General features: G+C 58.1%; 2 protein-coding genes across 2 annotated transcripts; one reads left to right on the forward strand and one right to left on the reverse strand.

Moving 5' to 3' along the window:
* Positions 1-2,539: 2,539 nt before the first annotated feature.
* Positions 2,540-4,283, reverse strand: LOC125126777 (tryptase). The gene is made up of 6 exons (XM_047779174.1): positions 4,203-4,283; positions 3,990-4,050; positions 3,652-3,823; positions 3,269-3,534; positions 2,998-3,161; positions 2,540-2,915 (listed from the first exon to the last, which is right to left on the reverse strand). Exons 2-6 carry the CDS (start codon positions 4,048-4,050, stop codon positions 2,751-2,753), a joined length of 828 nt encoding a protein of 275 aa, XP_047635130.1. The 5' UTR covers positions 4,203-4,283; the 3' UTR covers positions 2,540-2,750.
* An 11,755-nt stretch (positions 4,284-16,038) lies between these two features.
* On the forward strand, positions 16,039-17,788 carry LOC125127654 (tryptase). Its single transcript, XM_047781028.1, has 6 exons — positions 16,039-16,120; positions 16,273-16,333; positions 16,500-16,671; positions 16,789-17,054; positions 17,162-17,325; positions 17,408-17,788. Exons 2-6 carry the CDS (start codon positions 16,273-16,275, stop codon positions 17,570-17,572), a joined length of 828 nt encoding a protein of 275 aa, XP_047636984.1. The 5' UTR covers positions 16,039-16,120; the 3' UTR covers positions 17,573-17,788.
* Positions 17,789-18,928: the final 1,140 nt, after the last annotated feature.

The following is an 18,928-nucleotide window of genomic DNA, read 5'->3' on the forward strand; positions in this document are numbered from 1 at the left end:
GGCCCTGACCTTTCCAGGCTGAGCCGTGCTCCCTCTGCTTTATTTTTTTGTCTTTTTTTAAAGAGCCGAGCTGGTGGCCTATGGAGGTTCCCAGGCTAGGGGTGGAATTGGAGCTGCACCTGTGGCCTACAGCAAGGCCAGGGCAACGCAGATCTGAGCCGCGTCTGTGACCTACACCACAGCTCGTGACAATGCCAGATCCTTAACCCACCGATCCAGGCCACGGATCGAACCTGTGTCCTCATGCATGCTAGTCTGATTCGTTTCCACTGCGCCATGATGGGAACTCTGAGCCGTGCTCTCTCTTATCTGGGCCAAGCCGGATCTGGTTTTCAGGGACATGGATACTCGCTGGGTTTGCTAACTGCTGAGCCACGACGCGGACTCACTCCCCTAGGTTTCTTCTTCACCCGCCCGTATCCTTCAAGGGTTTACAGTGGGCACACGCTATGTTTGTAATTAAAAATGATTCTAGGAGTGCCCTTTGTGGTGCAGCGGAAATGATTCCGACTAGGAACCATGAGGTTGCAGGTTCAATCCCTGGCGTTGCTGTGGCTGTGGTGAGCAGGCCGGCAGCTGTAGCTCCGATTGCTGGGGATCTCCATGTGCCGCGAGTGCAGCCCTAAAAAGCAAAAAAAGAAAAGAAAAAGATTCTAGACTGAGGAAAAACGAGCAAGCCTCAGCCCCTCCTCCGTTATCCGGCTTCAAGTCCAAGTTGGAAGGAGAAGGACAGCCTGACTGTGCAGAGCCGGGGCCCTGGCCCCAGGACCCCTGAGCCCCACTCTCAACAGAGCCAGGGAGACCTTGGAAAGACCCAGAAGGCTCCTGCCTTGGTTGTTCCGGAGCCTTGCCTGACACGGATGTGGGTTTTAGAGGATTAGTGTCGATGCACGCCTGTGTGTGTGTGTCTGGGTCGTGTGCAACGATTCAAATCTTCCATCTGTAAATACAAACACTGCCAGTTTTAAAGGAAATAAAGCAATTTTCAGCAACTGGGAGAGACAAAGTATGAAGGTGTGCATTTCTTGGAAAACCTCAAGGGAATGAAAAGAAACTTCGAACTAATAGCCTCCCTGACGGGAGATGGGGAGCTGCAGAAGGAAATGCTTTGCTTTATTTGCCAAACACAGGAACTGTTTGGCTCCTCCAGGAAGGAGATGAAAGCAATTTGCAAAATGAAGCGGCAAAAGGATGCTATTCATTAAGAGAATTTCAGATATTGAAGGTAGACGCTCCTTTTCCCTACGCAGCATATGATTCATTCATTTCCTGATGTCTTATATACCGTGTAAATTTTACTGTGTTTACACTATTACACTTCGTCGTGAGATAGTATCTCTCCCATTTGTATCCAGTGTTTATCTCCCATCACATCAGGGTGTTGGAATCAAAGAAAACCAGAGCAACAGGAGAAAAGAGACCCCAGGACAGAATGGGGCCCCATTCTGAATAAACCAGGGACTAGTGGGGATTTACAGCCAAGGAGGAAGGGGTTGGAGGGTGGAGAATTTCTAAGAGAAGACCTCAGGTCTCCGGGGATTCTGATTAAACCAACACAGCCCTGGAAGGTGACACTTAGGGTGGGAAGTGGGGGATTTTGATCAGATATCAGGTACCAAGGGCAGGGGGTTCTTGCTTAACTGATTTAGCAGTGTTCTTGGTAGAACTGGGTTTAACCAGGAAGGGCACAGATGGGCCCAGGAGAAGGGTCAGGAGCCTGACTGTGGTCAAGCAAAGAATCTTTTTTTTTTTTTTTTTTTGCTTTCTAGGGCCCCACCCACGGCGTATGGAGGTTCCCCAGCTAGGGGTCAATCAGAGCTCCAGCTGCCGACCTACACCACAGCCACAGCAACGTAGGATCCCATCTGCCTCTGCGACCTGCACCACAGCTCAATGCAACACCAGATCCTTAACCCATGGAGCGAGGCCAGGGACCGAAACCTCGACCTCATGGTTCCTAGTCAGATTCGTTTCCCCTGTGCCACTACGGGAACTACAAGCAGAGAATCTTTGTCATTGGCCAGTGGTGAAGGGAACAGTGGGACTGGACTGGGGCAGGAGAGAGCAGAAGAGCCTTTCTGGGAAGGATGCAGCACTGCCACCCACGATGGCTCTCTGGAAACCTGCTCCAGGACACAGCCTCCAACATGGAGACAGATAGCAGAAAGCCTTCTGCAAAAGCAGCAACAGGAAACAGCACACACAGTCAATAAAAGACAGTTGGTAGATGAAGAACGCGGGTGTTGTCTGTAACATGAGCTGGGACAGTCGTGGGCGGGAGCAGCCCTCTGGGGACTGAGGGCTGACAATAGCAGGGGTCCGCTCTCACCCTTCAGGACGTGTTTTCTATGACTCAAGCCAGTGCGCTGAGAAGCCGGCCCTGAACACCAGGGGCAGAGCTGGGCCAACCCCACCACAAGGCCGGGTGCTCAGGGGTGGGGACCCATCCTGACGGCAGGGGCACCCACTGGCCCTGGACCCGCTCCGTCTCCCTCAGTGACACACGAAACCAGAGACACAGTGACAGCCACCTCTGCTTTCCATGCTCTTTAATGAGTGATCGTGCTGACCGCCCGCTCGCTGGGACGGGACATGTGGGGGCTCAGGGCAGGGGGGGCTCATGGTGGGGGGCACTCGGTGGGGGGGGAGTCAGGGTGGGGGGCCAGGCACGGTGCAGGAGGAGCCACCTCGGCAGGAAGCAGTGGTGTGGGGGCAGGAGGTGACTGGCTTTGCAGACCTAGGGACCGGGCTCAGGACTCCCTGGGGACACACTGGTGGATCCAGTCCAAGTAGTGGGTGACGCGGGTGTAGATGCCAGGCCGGTTGGGCAGAGCGCAGCCCTCGCCCCAGCTGACCACGCCCGCCTGCAGCCAGGTGCCATTCACCCTGCAGACCAGGGGCCCCCCGGAGTCACCCTGCAGAGAGGAGGGGAGGGGAGGGGTGAGCGGTGGCTGCCAGGCCCGGGCGGGTGGGGGCTGCGGGGGACACGCGGCCCACCTGGCAGGAGTCGTGCCCTTCGCTGCCGGCGCACAGCATGTCGTCGCGGACAATCGGGATGTTGTCCCCTGTGGACAGGCCGAGGTGGTACTGCATGTCGCATTCGCTGTTTTCCACAATGGGGACCCTCACCTGCTTCAGAGGATACGGCGGTGGCAGGGGCCCTGGGGGCGAGAGGAGAGGAAGCTGCAGTGGCGGCGGGAGGGCTGTTCCCCAAAAGGGTGGAGCTGTGAGGTGACCATGTCCCCCTCCGGCTGTCCCCCAAACCCACATCCACTGTGCACGTCGCCCCAGCCTGTCACCCAACACCGTGTCCCCTTGGGGAAGGTCTCCGAGGCCGGGGGCAGGGTGACCGGCTGGACGTGGCTGGAGAGGTTCACGGGGTCCTCGAGCTCCAGCAGGGCGATGTCCGCTCCGTTGACCGCGTCATAGTAGTTGGGGTGGACGATGATCCGGCTGACCAGCAGCAGCCGGTCCTGGTAATAGAGGTGCTGCTCCCCCAGCTGGACCCTGATGTACAAGGGGTCAGCCTTTTCCCTGGAGAGGGGACACCTCTTCAGGGACAGACCAGGCTTCGGGAAGCTCAGGGGCTGGGTGAAGCCCCGGGCCCACCCCCACCCCCACCCCCACCCGCCGGGCCCCATGGAGACTCACGGTCCAAAGCAGTGCGCCGCGGTCAGCACCCACTGGGGGTGGATCAGGGAGCCCCCGCAGAAGTGCTTCCAGTATTGGTCGAGGCATCTCAGGCTCACCTGCCAGGGCCACTTGTGCCCAGGGGCTTCCTTTCCGCCCACGATGCCTGCTCGCTCCAGGGCCTGGCCTGGGGCTGGAGCAGGCAGTGCCTTCAGGACAGGACACAGCCTGGCCACGGGCTCAGCCCTCCCTGTTGCCAGCACCACCCCGGGCTTCCCGGAACCCACCCACCCATCGCTGGGCATGTGGGGTGTGGGCTGAGCGGGCAGAGATGGCACGGGCCCGGGGCCAGGACTCACCGGGGGCCATGCGGACCAGGCTCACCAGGAGGGGCAGCGCCAGCACCAGCAGATTCAGCATCTGGAAGGAACAGGGCGGGGCAGCAGGAGGTCGGCCGGGGGTCTGCAGGGGGTGGGGTGCAGGTGGGCTCGGGGTCCCCGGGGACCCGTGGGTGCGTCCAGGCCACACCTGAAGCTTGGCCACCCTGCCCCACAGTGACCCCCAGACCTCACCTTGGCCAGTCCCTGCTGCTACTTCCCCAGCAGGGCTCTCCTCTGCCATTTATCCTCACCGACCCGGACAGGGTCACAAGGGGTGCTCGTCCTCCAATCCAAAGGGGAGGAAGGGCTGACTCAGACCAGGGCCCAAGTCCCTCTGGCCCGGAGGCCCCCCCCCGCCCCGCCCCCCGCCCGGGATGCCAGATCCATCTCTCTCTGACCTTATCTGAGCAGTTACCTCCGCCATCAGCAGAATCTTGTGATCTGGGGATCTGAGCGCCATTGGCAGAGGGACAGGGAGATCACGGGGGAGGCCAGCACCAGGCCCCCCTGGACACACACCCGCCCCCGCAGGCCCCACCACCCCTGCCCCCTGTCCTTCAGGGCCAGAGCTCCACCGCTCCGGCCAGTCCATCCCCCCCCCCACTCTCCCCTGGGCCTGCTGGTCACCCGGGGCCTCTCGCCCACTTTCCCACCTCGTGGCCTCCTGGAGCCCTGCTTCCTTCACTGTTGCCCAGAGTCCCCTTCCCGTGCCCTAGGGGAGCCTTGCCCTGCCCCATCCCGGCCTGGACACCAGCCTGGCTCTGCGCCTCCCCGCCCCCAAGCTCTCTTGCACACTCCAGGTGTACCGAACAGTATTTCCTGGGGTACAGCTCCCCCGGGACTGTCAGGGTCTGTCCCAGCACCATCTCAGGACCACTTCAAGCGGACTCGGCTCTTCACTTATTCTCTCAACAAAGCGGACCCAGCACCTCCAGGTGCTGCAGTGGGACCCCATGCATCAGGCCAACAGAGATGGGACCATAGAAGCCCAAGGCGGTGGGGACATCCTGGCGCCCCAGCTCACGAGGGGTCAATGTAGGGCCTCTGGAGCACAGAGGGCCTGTTCTCCAAGGAAGGCTCTGATTGGCTCAGGCCTGGGAGGCAAGCCAATCAGCAGTTGAGATGTGATCGCTCTGATTGGCTAGCATTGAACCAATACCTGGCCGGGCTGCAGCGGGTGGGCGGGGCAGGGTGATGGAAAGGGGTTACAGACGCCACGTGAGTCCCTGTCCCCCAGCCGCAGGCCTCAGTTAGGAAGGACCACCTCCTCGTTCTTGCTGCTCAGTGACAACAAAAAGTTTAAGCCTCTCATAAAATCAGGAATAACCAAATTGTCGAAGAAATGTAAATGGCCATTTGCACATAAAAATATTCTATCTAGTTAATAACAAAAATGCAATATAATTAATTAATTAATTAATTTTTTCTTTTTAGGGACTCACCCGTGGCGTATGGAGGTTCCCAGGCTAGGAGTCCAATCAGAGTTACAGCTGCCGGCCTGCACCACAGCCACAGCAATGCCAGATCCGAGCCATGTTTGCTACCTACACCACAGCTCACAGCAATGCTGGATCCTTAACCCATTGAGCCAGGCCAGGGATTGAACCCGTAACCTCAAGGTTCCTAGTCGGATTTGTTTCCGCTGCACCACAACAGGAACTTCCGAAAATGCAGTATAAAGTGGGCAATCATTTTGGGGTTCAAATTTGCCAAGTTTCTAAGTTTACATGGTGTTTCCACGGGTGTGGGAAGAGGCGCTGACAAGGTGGTGTCATCAAGAGCCCCCAAACAAGTGACGTCTTTGACCTCACTGTGGATTCCTAACTGTGGGATGAACTAATGAGTGATGAGGGAAGGTGGGGGCAGCCCCCATGCAACCACAGCAATGCTGGATCCAAGCCACATCTGGGAACCTACACCATAGCTCACAGCAACACCGATCCTTAACCCACTGAGCAAGGCCAGGGATCGAACCTGTGTCCACATGGATACTAGTCAGGTTGGTAATCCACTGAGCCACAATAGGAACTTACAGTTTTTCACCTATTTTTATATTTGGGGTGCCTGCATTGTTGCCGCTGAATTTTAAGAGTTCTTTGTATATCTTTGTATGTATTTTGGATAATAATCCTTTATCCAGTATGTGTTTGGCAACGATTTTTTTTCCCACTCTGTGACTTGTCTTTCCATTCTTGCAATAGAGCTAAAGGATGTAATTTTTATGGAGTCCAACTGATCCATCTTTTTCTTTCGTAGATTGCACCTTTGGTGTAGTTTCTAAAAATCCATCACTGGAGTTTCCACTGTGGCTCAGCAGGTTAGGGACTGACATTGTGTCCCTGAGGATGCAGGTTTGATCCCTGCCCTTGCTCAGTGGGTTAAGGATCCAGCATTGCCACGAGCTGCAGTGTAGGTCACAGATGCGGCTCAGATCTGCATTGCTGTGGCTGTGGTGCAGGTCAGCAGCTGCAGCTCCGATTGGACCCCTAGCCCGGGAACCTCCATATGCCTCAGGTGCGGCCCTAAAAAGACAAAATAAATAAATAAATAAAAACCTCACCACCAAACCCAGGATCATCTAGATTTTTTTCCTATGCTACCTTCTAGAAGTTTTGTATTTTTTTTCATTTCACGTTTAGGTCTGGGATCCAGTTCCAATTCACTTCTGAGAAAGGTCCACCTCCAGTGTCATTTTTGGCGGTGGCCGTGCCCAGCTGCAGCCCCTTTGTCGAAGAGCCTGTCTTTCGCCATTGAACTGCCTTTGCTTCTGTGTCAGAGATCAGGTGGCTCTTCTGTGAGGCTCACTGGGGGGCCGTCTGTCCGGGTGGATTTGTCTGCTTGTCCGCTCTCTTGTCAATATCATCATAGCCTCGCAGGACGTCTTGAGGTCGGGTGGCGCCTGTCCTTTAAGTTTGTTCTCTTGGATGTCACCTCGGCCACTCCGCGTCTTTAGCCTGCCGTCGGTGGCCCTCCTCCGTGCGCGGGAAGCCACTCCCTTTCTTGGGTGAGAAGGATTCCACCGGCATGAAGACGTCCTCCGTTTCGTTTTATGAGCTCAACAGTGTCAACAGCCACATGTGACGTAAACCCATCTCGAATTGATTTCTGTGTGTGATGTAGGTGGGGCCCAGGGTTCACTTCCCCGACATGCTTATCAGCCTAGCATCCTTTATTGAAAAGGCCCCCGTTGCCAGTTCAATAGAGTGACGGGAATTGCAGGGCCCCGTCATCTTCACATCTCTAGCTACCCAGCTCTGCTCCTTTGTCTGTGTGCGCCCTTCCCAGGGCTGCAGTGTCTTGGTCGTGCCAGCTCTGGAGTAAGTCTTGAACCTGGAGAGGACCAGTGGGCCATCGTTGTCTTTTTTTTTTTTTTTTTGTAATTCTTCTTCTTTTTAGGGCTGCACCCAGGGCATATGGAGGTTCTCAGGCTAGGGATTGAATGGGAGCTGCAGCTGCCGGCCTACACCACAGCCACAGCAACACAGGATCTGAGCTGCAAGTGCAACCTATGCTGCAGCTTGCAGAAATGCCAGATCCTTAACCCACAGAGGGAGGCCAGGGATCGAACCCTCAACCTCACGGTTCCTGGTTGGATTAGTTTCTGCTGTGCCATGATGGGAACACCTGTGTTGGGTTCTCAGCTCGCTGAGCCACCATGGGAACTCCCATCATGGTTTTTTTCCTCAAAGTTGTCTCTGCTACCCCAGGTCCTTTGCATTTCCCTATTAACTTGAGAATCAGACTCTCAGTTTCTGCAAGAAAGGCTGTGTGGTATCAATTTAATAAGTCCACAGATCACAAATGCTGGAGAGGGTGTGCAGAAAAGGGACCCTTCCTATGCTATTGGCAGGAATGTAAACTGGTGCAGCCACTGTCGAGGTTTCTTAAAACAGTACAGAGCTTCCTTTAAAAACTAAAAAAAGAGTTGTTATGATCCGGCAATCCCACTCCTGGGCGTATATCCAGATAAAACTGTAATTCAAAAAGATACACGCACCTCTGTTTCATTGCAGCACCATTCATAATAGCCAAGACGTGGAAACAACCTAAATGTCCATCGAGACAGAGGAATGGATTAAGAAGATGTGGTCCATATACACAATGGAATACGACTCAGCCATGAAAAAGAACAACATAATGCCATTTGCAGCAACATGGATGCGACCAGAGACTCTCACACTAAGCAGAGTCGGTCAGACAAAGAGCAACATCATATGATATTACTCATAAGTGGAATCTAAAATACAACGCAGATGAACTTATCTCTGAAACAGAAACAGACTCCTGGACACAAAGAACAGACTTGTGGTTGCCAGGGGGGAGGGGCGCAGGGGTGGGGAGGACTGGGAGTTGGGATCAGCAGGTGCCGACTAGTGTATACAGGATGGATGAACCACGAGGTCCTCCTGACCCATGTTCAGTCTCCTGTGATCAACCACGAAGGAAAAGGACGTGAAAAGGGATATATGTGTATATGCCGCACTCAATCGCTTCACCGTACAGCAGACATTAACAGAATAAATCAGTAAGACCTCAATTAAAAAGTAATGTTTGGAGTTCCCGTCGTGGCGCAGTGGTTAACGAATCCGACTAGGAACCATGAGGTTGCGGGTTCAATCCCTGCCCTTGCTCAGTGGGTTGATGATCCGGCGTTGCTGTGAGCTGCGGTGTAGGTTGCAGACGCAGCTCGGATCCCGCGTGGCTGTGGCTCTGGTGTAGGCCGGCGGCTACGGCTCCAATGAGACCCCTAGCCTGGGAACCTCCATATGCCGCAGAAGCGGCCCAAAGAAATAGAAAAAAAAAAAAAAAAGTAATGTTTGCTGTGCAACTTACAGACATAATACTATTTTTGCATAGGGTTTTGTGTCCTCACAGCCTCGCTAAACTCACTTCTCTGGAGTTTGTAGGAGACACGGGCTTTTCTGTGTGTGTGATATGGTCACTTGCAAATAAAACCTGCAAATAAAGCGGATTTATTTCTGCCCAAGCCCAGTGCCTTCTGAGTACCACAGCTCCCAAAGGGCCCACCAGAGGGAGCACCCACCCGGCTATGCAAAGCAGAGGCCCTTCAGCACCTGCCGGGGAGAGGGGGGGGTGGGAGCTGGACCCCGGGAGGCGGAGGAGGTGGGGCTGGGGGAGGCCGGACAAAGGTGGGGAGGGAGGCACCCTCTGCCTCCCCCTTAGCTGCCTGCCTGGTCGCGGCCACAGAGTGGAGGTCTGACGGCACCTGCTGCCCTTCCTGGGACCTCACAGGTACAGACGGCCCAGCCAGGAGGGCGTGGGGAGCCCAACTGGACCTGCTGGAGCCCTGGGGTCTGCAGGCCCTCCTGCCTGTGACCTTGGCCTCAGTTCCCATGGGAAGAAGACGCTGAGCTGGGCTGGACCCAGGGCTGCTGCAGTGGTTCTCCCCGCAGGCCCAGACTGTGGTCTGCGCCCTCCCTGCCAGGGAGGGGTCATGGGTCTAGGGTCAGAGGGCGGGAGAGCCTGGATGTGGGCCCGCCAGGGTGGCTGCAGCCCTCATGCAGCTCACCACACCTGCCGTCAGACCAGAGGCCCTCCGGGTTGTCCTGGGGGCAGAGCGGAGTGAGGACCAGGATGCCACAGAAGCGGGAGCCCCCATCCTCCGCCTCGCCCACCTGGGCACACCTGGTAGGCATCCCTGGGGCAACTGGGGCCGCCCTTAGGCCGGGTGGTCCTGCCTGCAGGTCTGCCCGAGGACAGGCCTTGGGTGGGGGACAGGCTGCAGGGAAATGGTGGGGGGGGGCCAGCAGCCCTGCGCTCTGGACCCCAGGCACCAACGTGCCGTGTGGATCACACACTGAGCCCTTGGTGACTTAATACAAAGCTGCAGGAGTTCCCGTTGTGGCTCGGTGGTCAACGAACCTGACTAGAATCCACGAGGACTTGGGTTCAATCCCTGGCCTCACTCAGTGGGTTAAGGATCTTATGTTGCCGTGGCTGTGGTGTAGCCGGCAGCTGTAGCTCCGATTAGACCCCTAGCCTGGGAACCTCCATACGCCACGGGTGCGACTGTAAAAAAAAACCTGACACTTGGAGTGACAGACACTGTTAAGGAAATGAAGGTACAGTCCTTCGACTAGAGAGACACGTCCGCAGGCCGGGGGTCCAGTGAGGGCCGTGTACCCAACTTAGAGAGCAAGGAGGCGGGGAGGGAAGGAGGAGCACCCACGATGCCCTCAGACAACGTCTGACCTGGTTCCAAAGGGTGACAACCTGTGCAGACACTTCTACCAGGCCGCACAACCATCCAGAAGCCCCTGCCTGCCCATCAGGGGGCAGATGCCACCGCACAATCTCTGATGCGCTGGGACCACAGGGGCTCTGTGCCTCTGAGCCCGGGCCAGGCGGCGTGGGGGTCACTGTGGCAGAGAGGAAGCGGGCATGGCCAGCCAGGGCTTGTGCTCAGGGGAGGGTGGGAGCAGGGGAGGTGGTGACACACAGCCACGGAGCAAGCAGGATGATGAATTAGTGGTGGGAACTAGGTGGTGTGGGACGGGGGCCGCGAGAGCTGGTGGCTTCTGTGTAGATACAGAACGATCTGGTGTGGGCTCCGTGAGGCTGCCTGTGCACACCCCTCTGAGCCCGCGTGTACCCAGGTGTATGTGTAGTGCGTTCCCTGGCTTTTCCCCAGGGAAACCCCAAGAACCTCGGGGAGACCCATCACCAGCTTTGGTTCCTGGGTACATCTGCCCCCCAGATGGGCTGCGCTCCGGGAGAAAGTGCCTGCAGGGGCCTGCAATCCTCTTGTGCAGGCAAACGTACAAAGGGAGACAGGCCAGCACAGTGAGACTTCAGCAGTGCCGTCACAGCAGCTTCGTCGATGACGCCCCCAAGAGGAAACAGCCAGGTGCCCAGCACGGGTGCGAGGGTGATGCCCTGAGGTGCGGTCCTGGGGCCAGACCCAAGTGCAGATGAGGCAGGACAACCCACTGAGTCACAGGCGCAGAACCATCTCCCTGGGCACTGGGTGCTACCTGGGTCCCTGCGGGGCTGAGTGGGGACGGGAGACGAAGGCTCAGGGCCGCACACAGCAAGCGCTCGGGATGAGGTCACTGCCCCCGGGCCTCGGGGAGCCAGTCCCGCTGCCGTCCAGGCTGGACAGGAGGGGGGCCCGTGAGAGGCGGGCTGCTCACTCGGGAGGAGGCTCCGGGTCGGCAGGCGCGGAGGCCAGAGCGACCCCCGTGCTGATGCTTTAGAGGCAGAGACACATGTCCGAAGGCTGAAGCCGTGGGGAGCCTCGTGTGGAGCCAGAAGGATGCGTGTAAAGATAACCGCGGAGGCACACTGGTTAGACACACACGTCCCGGCTCTGTCGGCCGAGGGGGCCCGTGGGCAGTGACGCCCCAGGAGCAACAAGCACACCCCGTGCCCGGATCGGCTCTGAGTCCTTCTCCAGTAAAAGGAGCCAGCTCCTCAGGGCGGGGCAGTGATTCGGGGCCGAGGCAGGACACACACAGGATGGAGGCCCGGAGACGAGACGGTTAAATGTCCCGTGGGGCCTGGACGGGGGCCCAGGGCACAAAGGGGCACGGGGGTGGGGAGTGAGGAGACAAACGTGAATGAAGCGAAAAGTCACCCGGAGCTTCCGCCACACGCCGGCGTCGCAAACGACGGCAACAAACTAGAAACAACTGCCGGGGTCAGTTGAGTAAATGTTTCTCTACATCTAAACCTGCTCTAGAAAATCATACTTAAAAAACAAAAAGGAATACAGAACACAGTTTGAGGGAGTTCCCATCATGGAGCAGCAGTAAAGAACCCAACTAGCATCCATGAGGTTGCGGGTTTGATCCCTGGCCTCGTTCAGTGGGTTAAGGATCCGGTGTTGCCGTGAGTTGCGGTGTGGGTCGCAGATGCTGCTCGGATCCCGAGTTGCTGTGGCTGTGGTGTAGGCCTGTGGCTACAGCTCCGATTCGACCCCTGGAAACCTCCACATGCCGCAGGTGTGGCCCTAAAAAGTCAAAAAGAAAAAACAAACAAATCAACATAGTTTGGGGCCCAGCCTGGGTCCGGAGGAGATAGTTCAGGGCCCCATGACTTCGTCTCTGTGCCAGCCTGCCAGTGCCCGGGTCTCGTGCTCTCCACCACAGATCAGATCAGACGGGCACGGCACCAGTTGCCCAGCCTGGGGCTGCCCCTTCCTAACGCCCTCTACCCGCCCAGGGCCTGATGGCTGAGCAGATCAGGGCCTGGGAGAGGCTGGGACTTTCCTGCCTGCTTCCCCACCCAGCTCCCAAGCACAGCTGGTGGGTCCCTCGGAGGCCCCCTGTTGGGTGTGGGGAAACTGAAGCCCGGGGGCAGGCAGGGCTGCCTGAGGAACCACCAGGACGCGGCTTCTGGGGGCAGAAGTTGGGAAGCAGGCTTTTCTCCTTTCTGCCAGCAGCCGGCCTGGAGCTGAGGCTCAAAAGCACCTGCTCCGTATTTGACCTGATGCCACATTAAGACGACAGTGGTGCCACTTCTGTGTGCAAGACCCGTGCCAAGCCTGTGAGCGCCGCGCACCTGGGAGGGTGGCCTTGGGGGAGGGGATGGGCCGGTGTCACCCAGTGCGGAGGGCGGGACAGGTCTGGAGGCTTGATTTTATTTGTCTTTTTAGGGCTGCGCTTGCGGCATATGGAGTTTCCCAGGCTGGGGTCAAATCAGAGCTACAGCTGCCAGCCTACACCGCAGCCACAGCAATGTTGGATCCGAGCCACGTCTGAGACCTACACCACGGCTCATGGCTAAGGCGGATCCTCAACCCACTGAGCGAGGCCAGAGATGGAACCTGTGTCCTCATGGTTACTAGTTAGGTTCCTTACTGCTGAGCCACAATAGGAACAGCTGAACCCACTGAGTGAGGCCAGGGATCGAACCCACGTCCTCATGGATACTAGTTGGGTTTGTTAACTGCTGAGCCATGACGGGAACTCTGATTAGGAACTCCTGGACACTTGATTTGCGTTCTGGGAAAGCCGTGTTGGACACTGGACCTCCAGAACCGTAGGGTAATGCACGTGCGGCTGTACCAGGAAGTTCGGTAACTTTCCAGCTGCCGTGGAAAGAAACACCTGTGCTCCGTGTAGTGCTGGACACTGCAGGGTCCCAGGTCTGCTGCCTAGAGAAAATGTCACATGCACCCAGGATCTGCTGTGTAAGGGGTGTGTGTGTGTGGGGGGGGGCAGCGCAAACTGAAAAAGGCGGACCCCTTTTTCCAAGATGATTCCAGATTCCAAAGTGGTGCCAGCATGGCAGTGATCCAGTGCGAGCCCGTGAGTGTGGGGCGCCTCACGTCAGATCCATCCTGAGGGAGCAGACCCCCAGTTTGGCCGTGGTCGGTGATGCCGCAGGGCTGAGCAGGAGGAGGCAGGAGGGGGTGCAGGGGGCAAGGAGGCCCCTCCCCTGCTCCAAGGTCACATCCGTGGCCTCCCAGCGGTGGCAGGGCACCAGCCCTGCTCCCCAGGCCACCCTGAGGCCCTCACATGCTCTCCCACTGGACAGCAGCATTCCGACCAGGACAAGAATTTGCTGTGGGGAGACGCAGCCAGTGTTGGGAGGCGGAATGCAGACCCCAGGCCTGGATTCCCGGTGTGAATCCAGTTTGCCTTTAAGACAAGACGGGGTGGGAGTTCCCTTCATGGCTTAGAGGTTAACAATCCTGAGTAGGATACATGAGGATGTGGGTTCGATCCCTGCCCTCGCTCAGTGGGTTAGAGATTCAACCCCTAGCCTGGGAACTCCCATATGCTGTGGGTTCGGCCCTAAAAAGCAAAAAAAAAAAAAAAAAAAAAGGCTAGAGCGGGCATCACTGCAGACCTGAGACATGTCCAACCAGTAATGAGCAGTGTGAACAGTCCCCACCCAGAAGTTTGAACTGAACTAATTCCTTGAGAGATACCAACTGCCAAAACCACTTAAGAAGAAAAAAACTCAGCCATCTTATGGCTATTTAAAAAATTAAATTTAGGAGTTCCCATCATGGCTCAGTGGTTAATGAATCTGACGTGCATCCATGAGGTTGTGAGTTCGGTCCCTGGCCTTGCTCAGCATTGCCGTGAGCTGTGGTGTAGGTCACACATGGGCTCAGATCCAGTGTTGCTGTGGCGGTGGTGTAGGCCAGCAGCCACAGCTCGGATTTGACCCCGAGCCTGGGAACCTACATATGCTGCAAGGGGAGCCCTAAAAAGAAAAAGAAAACGAATAACCCCCTAAGTTCCCAAACGAAACTTTAAACCCAGGAGTGCCTGTGTATCTCAGAGGCTCAAGGATCTGGTGCTGTCACTGCAGCGGCTTTGGTCCCTGCTGTGGTACAGGTTTGATGCCTGGCCCAGGAACTTCCACAGGCTGTGGCCGTGGCCAAAAAGAAAAAGTCAAGCCCTGACGGTACATTTAGCAAACATTTAAGGAAGAAATAATATCCCATCTACATAATCTATTCCAGAAAATAGAAGCGGGGACATGTCACCTGTTAGCAAAGTGAGAAAAGACACTGCAGAAAAGGCAACCACAGGCCGATACTCTTTATCAGCTGAGACGCCAGAACTGACACCAAAATATCAGCAAATCGCATCAGAAGAATAAAGGGAGAGAATACATCATGGCCAAGAGGAGTTCTGATAAGAACAAAGACATTATAAGAAAGAAAAACTAAATTAGCCTCTGTCCCGTAAAGAGACATCAAAATACTTAATACAGTTTTAGCAAATTGAATTCACTTTTTTTTTCTTTCCTTTTTAGGGCTGTGCCTGTGGCATATGGAGGTTCCCAGGATGGGGGTCTCATCGGAGCTACCGCTGCCGGCCTCCACCACAGCCACAACCACGCCAGATCCGCGCTGCGTCTGCGACCTACACCACAGCTCACGGCAATGCTGGATCCTGAACCCACTGAGCGAGGCCGGGGATCGAACCCACAACCTTGGTGGATTCTTTACCGCTGCGTCACAACAGGAACTCCACAAATTGAATCCTTCAAAATAAAAAGGAATGGCCCATCATAGCCAAATACCATTCATTCCAGGAATATAAGGCTGGTTTCACCTTTGAAAATCAACCAAGGTAACTCACCATACAGCAAAACTATGATCACTTCCTGAGAGGCAGAGAAAACATTTTACAAAATTCAGTACCATTTATGCTGAACAGGAATTCGCAGCAAACTCATCTAGAGAGAAGGCTCTAGCCCTTGTTCTCGTGAGCCCGGACTAGCCTTCCACGAGGCCAGGGGATTTTTGAGAACGATGACAAGGTCCCGCAGTGGGGAAAGGATGGTTTTTCTAAAATACGTTCAAACAACTAGATGGCTCTACGGGAAAGTCCGAGCCTGGGCCTGACCTCAATCACACACAGTCACGGATTCGACTCAGAAAAAGCACTGCTCGCACCCTGGACAAACTACCAGTCAATACGTTTTCTTGATCGCATTAGAGAGCTAAGGTCACGGGGCAAAAGGCCAGCCCCAGATCTGGAACGGGGCAGGGCTGAGGTCTTGGTCACCAGGGACGAACCCTGCAGACACTGCCCAGGGCCATGGGGCCACAGAGCCAGGCTGGTGTCCAGGCCGGGATGGGGCAGGGCAAGGCTCCCCTAGGGCACGGGAAGGGGACTCTGGGCAACAGTGAAGGAAGCAGGGCTCCAGGAGGCCACGAGGTGGGAAAGTGGGCGAGAGGCCCCGGGTGACCAGCAGGCCCAGGGGAGAGTGGGGGGGGGGATGGACTGGCCGGAGCGGTGGAGCTCTGGCCCTGAAGGACAGGGGGCAGGGGTGGTGGGGCCTGCGGGGGCGGGTGTGTGTCCAGGGGGGCCTGGTGCTGGCCTCCCCCGTGATCTCCCTGTCCCTCTGCCAATGGCGCTCAGATCCCCAGATCACAAGATTCTGCTGATGGCGGAGGTAACTGCTCAGATAAGGTCAGAGAGAGATGGATCTGGCATCCCGGGCGGGGGGCGGGGCGGGGGGGGGGCCTCCGGGCCAGAGGGACTTGGGCCCTGGTCTGAGTCAGCCCTTCCTCCCCTTTGGATTGGAGGACGAGCACCCCTTGTGACCCTGTCCGGGTCGGTGAGGATAAATGGCAGAGGAGAGCCCTGCTGGGGAAGTAGCAGCAGGGACTGGCCAAGGTGAGGTCTGGGGGTCACTGTGGGGCAGGGTGGCCAAGCTTCAGGTGTGGCCTGGACGCACCCACGGGTCCCCGGGGACCCCGAGCCCACCTGCACCCCACCCCCTGCAGACCCCCGGCCGACCTCCTGCTGCCCCGCCCTGTTCCTTCCAGATGCTGAATCTGCTGGTGCTGGCGCTGCCCCTCCTGGTGAGCCTGGTCCGCATGGCCCCCGGTGAGTCCTGGCCCCGGGCCCGTGCCATCTCTGCCCGCTCAGCCCACACCCCACATGCCCAGCGATGGGTGGGTGGGTTCCGGGAAGCCCGGGGTGGTGCTGGCAACAGGGAGGGCTGAGCCCGTGGCCAGGCTGTGTCCTGTCCTGAAGGCACTGCCTGCTCCAGCCCCAGGCCAGGCCCTGGAGCGAGCAGGCATCGTGGGCGGAAAGGAAGCCCCTGGGCACAAGTGGCCCTGGCAGGTGAGCCTGAGATGCCTCGACCAATACTGGAAGCACTTCTGCGGGGGCTCCCTGATCCACCCCCAGTGGGTGCTGACCGCGGCGCACTGCTTTGGACCGTGAGTCTCCATGGGGCCCGGCGGGTGGGGGTGGGGGTGGGGGTGGGCCCGGGGCTTCACCCAGCCCCTGAGCTTCCCGAAGCCTGGTCTGTCCCTGAAGAGGTGTCCCCTCTCCAGGGAAAAGGCTGACCCCTTGTACATCAGGGTCCAGCTGGGGGAGCAGCACCTCTATTACCAGGACCGGCTGCTGCTGGTCAGCCGGATCATCGTCCACCCCAACTACTATGACGCGGTCAACGGAGCGGACATCGCCCTGCTGGAGCTCGAGGACCCCGTGAACCTCTCCAGCCACGTCCAGCCGGTCACCCTGCCCCCGGCCTCGGAGACCTTCCCCAAGGGGACACGGTGTTGGGTGACAGGCTGGGGCGACGTGCACAGTGGATGTGGGTTTGGGGGACAGCCGGAGGGGGACATGGTCACCTCACAGCTCCACCCTTTTGGGGAACAGCCCTCCCGCCGCCACTGCAGCTTCCTCTCCTCTCGCCCCCAGGGCCCCTGCCACCGCCGTATCCTCTGAAGCAGGTGAGGGTCCCCATTGTGGAAAACAGCGAATGCGACATGCAGTACCACCTCGGCCTGTCCACAGGGGACAACATCCCGATTGTCCGTGACGACATGCTGTGCGCCGGCAGCGAAGGGCACGACTCCTGCCAGGTGGGCCGCGTGTCCCCCGCAGCCCCCACCCGCCCGGGCCTGGCAGCCACCGCTCACCCCTCCCCTCCCCTCCTCTCTGCAGGGTGACTCCGGGGGGCCCCTGGTCTGCAGGGTGAATGGCACCTGGCTGCAGGCGGGCGTGGTCAGCTGGGGCGAGGGCTGCGCTCTGCCCAACCGGCCTGGCATCTACACCCGCGTCACCCACTACTTGGACTGGATCCACCAGTGTGTCCCCAGGGAGTCCTGAGCCCGGTCCCTAGGTCTGCAAAGCCAGTCACCTCCTGCCCCCACACCACTGCTTCCTGCCGAGGTGGCTCCTCCTGCACCGTGCCTGGCCCCCCACCCTGACTCCCCCCCCACCGAGTGCCCCCCACCATGAGCCCCCCCTGCCCTGAGCCCCCACATGTCCCGTCCCAGCGAGCGGGCGGTCAGCACGATCACTCATTAAAGAGCATGGAAAGCAGAGGTGGCTGTCACTGTGTCTCTGGTTTCGTGTGTCACTGAGGGAGACGGAGCGGGTCCAGGGCCAGTGGGTGCCCCTGCCGTCAGGATGGGTCCCCACCCCTGAGCACCCGGCCTTGTGGTGGGGTTGGCCCAGCTCTGCCCCTGGTGTTCAGGGCTGGCTCTTCAGCGCACTGGCTTGTGTTTATTTTCAGTGCGTGGCATCGTGTTTTGGGGAGAGATAAAGGTTCATGGACCATTCAGAGGTTCTAGAGGCACCAGGTTCCCCGCAGTGAAGTCGCAGCCAGAGCACAGACGCCCACCCCCAGGTCTCCCTATTTCCCTGCAACCTGTCCCCCACCCAAGGCCCGTCCTCCGGCAGACCTGCAGGCAGGACCACTCGGCCTAGGGGCGGCCCTAATTGCCCCAGGGATGCCTACCAGGTGTGCCCAGGTGGGTGAGGCGGAGGATGGGGGCTCCCGGCTCTCTGGCATCCTGGTCCTCACTCCGCTGTGCCCCCAGGACGACCCGGAGGGCCTCTGGTCTGACAACAGGTGTGGTGAGCTGCGTGAGGGTTGCGGCCACCCTGGCGGGCCCACATCCGGGCTCTCCCGCCCTCTGACCCTTGACCCATGACCCCTCCCTGGCAGGGAGGGCGCAGACCAGAGTGTGGGTCTGCGGGAAGAACCACTATAGCAGCCTTGGGTCCAGCCCAGCTCAGCGTTTTCTCCCTGTGAGAAATGAGGCCAAGGTCACAGGCAGGAGGGCCTGCAGACCCCAGGGCTCCAGCAGGTCCATTTGGGCTCCCCACACCCATCTGGCAGAGCCACCTACGACTCTTTAGTCCCGCAGTTCCCCACATAACCACCAGAGGGAGCGCTGGCACCCCATTCCACACCTGCCAAGAAGCGCTGGGGAAGGGCTGGCTGCAGCCCCCAGGCTCCCAAGCTGGGGACTTGCTGCCCACCCAGCTCAGAGCAAACAGGCCCAGGCCTCAGCCAGGTAGAGCCCTCGACAGCCCCTCCCACCACCTAGATCAGCCTGGAGGCGGGTGGGGTGGGTTGGGTGGCCTGTTTGCTGTGTGGAGGGAAGGGCCTGGACCCTGTCCTGGAGCCAGCTCTGTTGTACGTGCAGCCCCCCCCCCAACGGCCACAGCCACCAT

Source organism: Phacochoerus africanus, chromosome 5 (genome assembly GCF_016906955.1).
Source record: "Phacochoerus africanus isolate WHEZ1 chromosome 5, ROS_Pafr_v1, whole genome shotgun sequence".
Classification (NCBI taxonomy): Eukaryota; Metazoa; Chordata; class Mammalia; order Artiodactyla; family Suidae; genus Phacochoerus; species Phacochoerus africanus.